This window comes from Myotis davidii, unplaced genomic scaffold, assembly GCF_000327345.1.
Source record: "Myotis davidii unplaced genomic scaffold, ASM32734v1 scaffold43, whole genome shotgun sequence".
Classification (NCBI taxonomy): domain Eukaryota; kingdom Metazoa; phylum Chordata; class Mammalia; order Chiroptera; family Vespertilionidae; genus Myotis; species Myotis davidii.
In genome coordinates, this window is record NW_006294590.1 from 36,067 (window position 1) to 36,817 (window position 751).

At 63.4% G+C, this 751-nt stretch overlaps 1 protein-coding gene across 1 annotated transcript in view; it reads right to left on the minus strand.

Annotated features, from left to right (window-relative positions):
- Positions 1–751, minus strand: part of RSPH14 (radial spoke head 14 homolog) — a 20,348-nt gene that overhangs the window by 728 nt on the left and 18,869 nt on the right. Inside the window, exon 4 of the mRNA XM_006768773.2 lies at positions 1–138. Coding sequence (XP_006768836.1) covers positions 1–138 — 138 coding nt within the window. The remainder of the gene's footprint in view (positions 139–751) is intronic.

Here is a 751-nt window from a genome sequence, read left to right on the forward strand (position 1 = left end):
CCTTCCGTGGTCACCGTGGCATACATGAGGGCCCCCGCGACGTTGGCCTTCACCTCCTCCACCGGGTCCCTCAGCAGGTGCACCAGGATGGGGATGACGTCATGCCGCCACATCTGCTTCTTGCCCTCCAGAGGGATGCTGGGCCAGAGAGGGGGCAGCTCAGGGGCTTTGCTCGGGTGGAGCAAGGGAGCAGGACCTCGGGCCAGCCGAGGGGACAAGGCCTTGTGCTGGGACCATCCCTGTGGTCGGGTCTGGCCAGGGCCTGGGCCCCAGGGTGCCAGGGAGCATGGACGGGAAGTCGAGCCCCATTCCTACACCCAGACCATCTGGGAGCCTGGCCGGGCCGCTAACAGCGAGACCACCCGGAGCCAGGGGGCGACGGAGCCTGGCCCTAAGGTATCACGGGAAGAAACCCGATGGATCCCAGCCCAACACCGAGGAGCAGGACCGGGGGGCGGAGGGGGGACCACAGGGAGACTCGTTCTGTCTCCATGAGCAGCCCAGCTGCCAGGACCGAAGCTGCGCAAACAGCAGCCGCCTCGGGCGAGATGACCTTTTTGGTCACTTGTTAAAATATGTATTTTTATTCATTTCGTAGAGGAAGGGAGGAGGAGGAGAGAGAGAGGAACATCAGTGATGAGAGAGAACCATGGATCGCTGCCTCCTGCACGCCCCACACTGGGATTCGAGCCCGAAACCTGGGCCTGTGCCCTGACCGGGAATCGAACCCTGACCTCCTGGTTCACAGGTC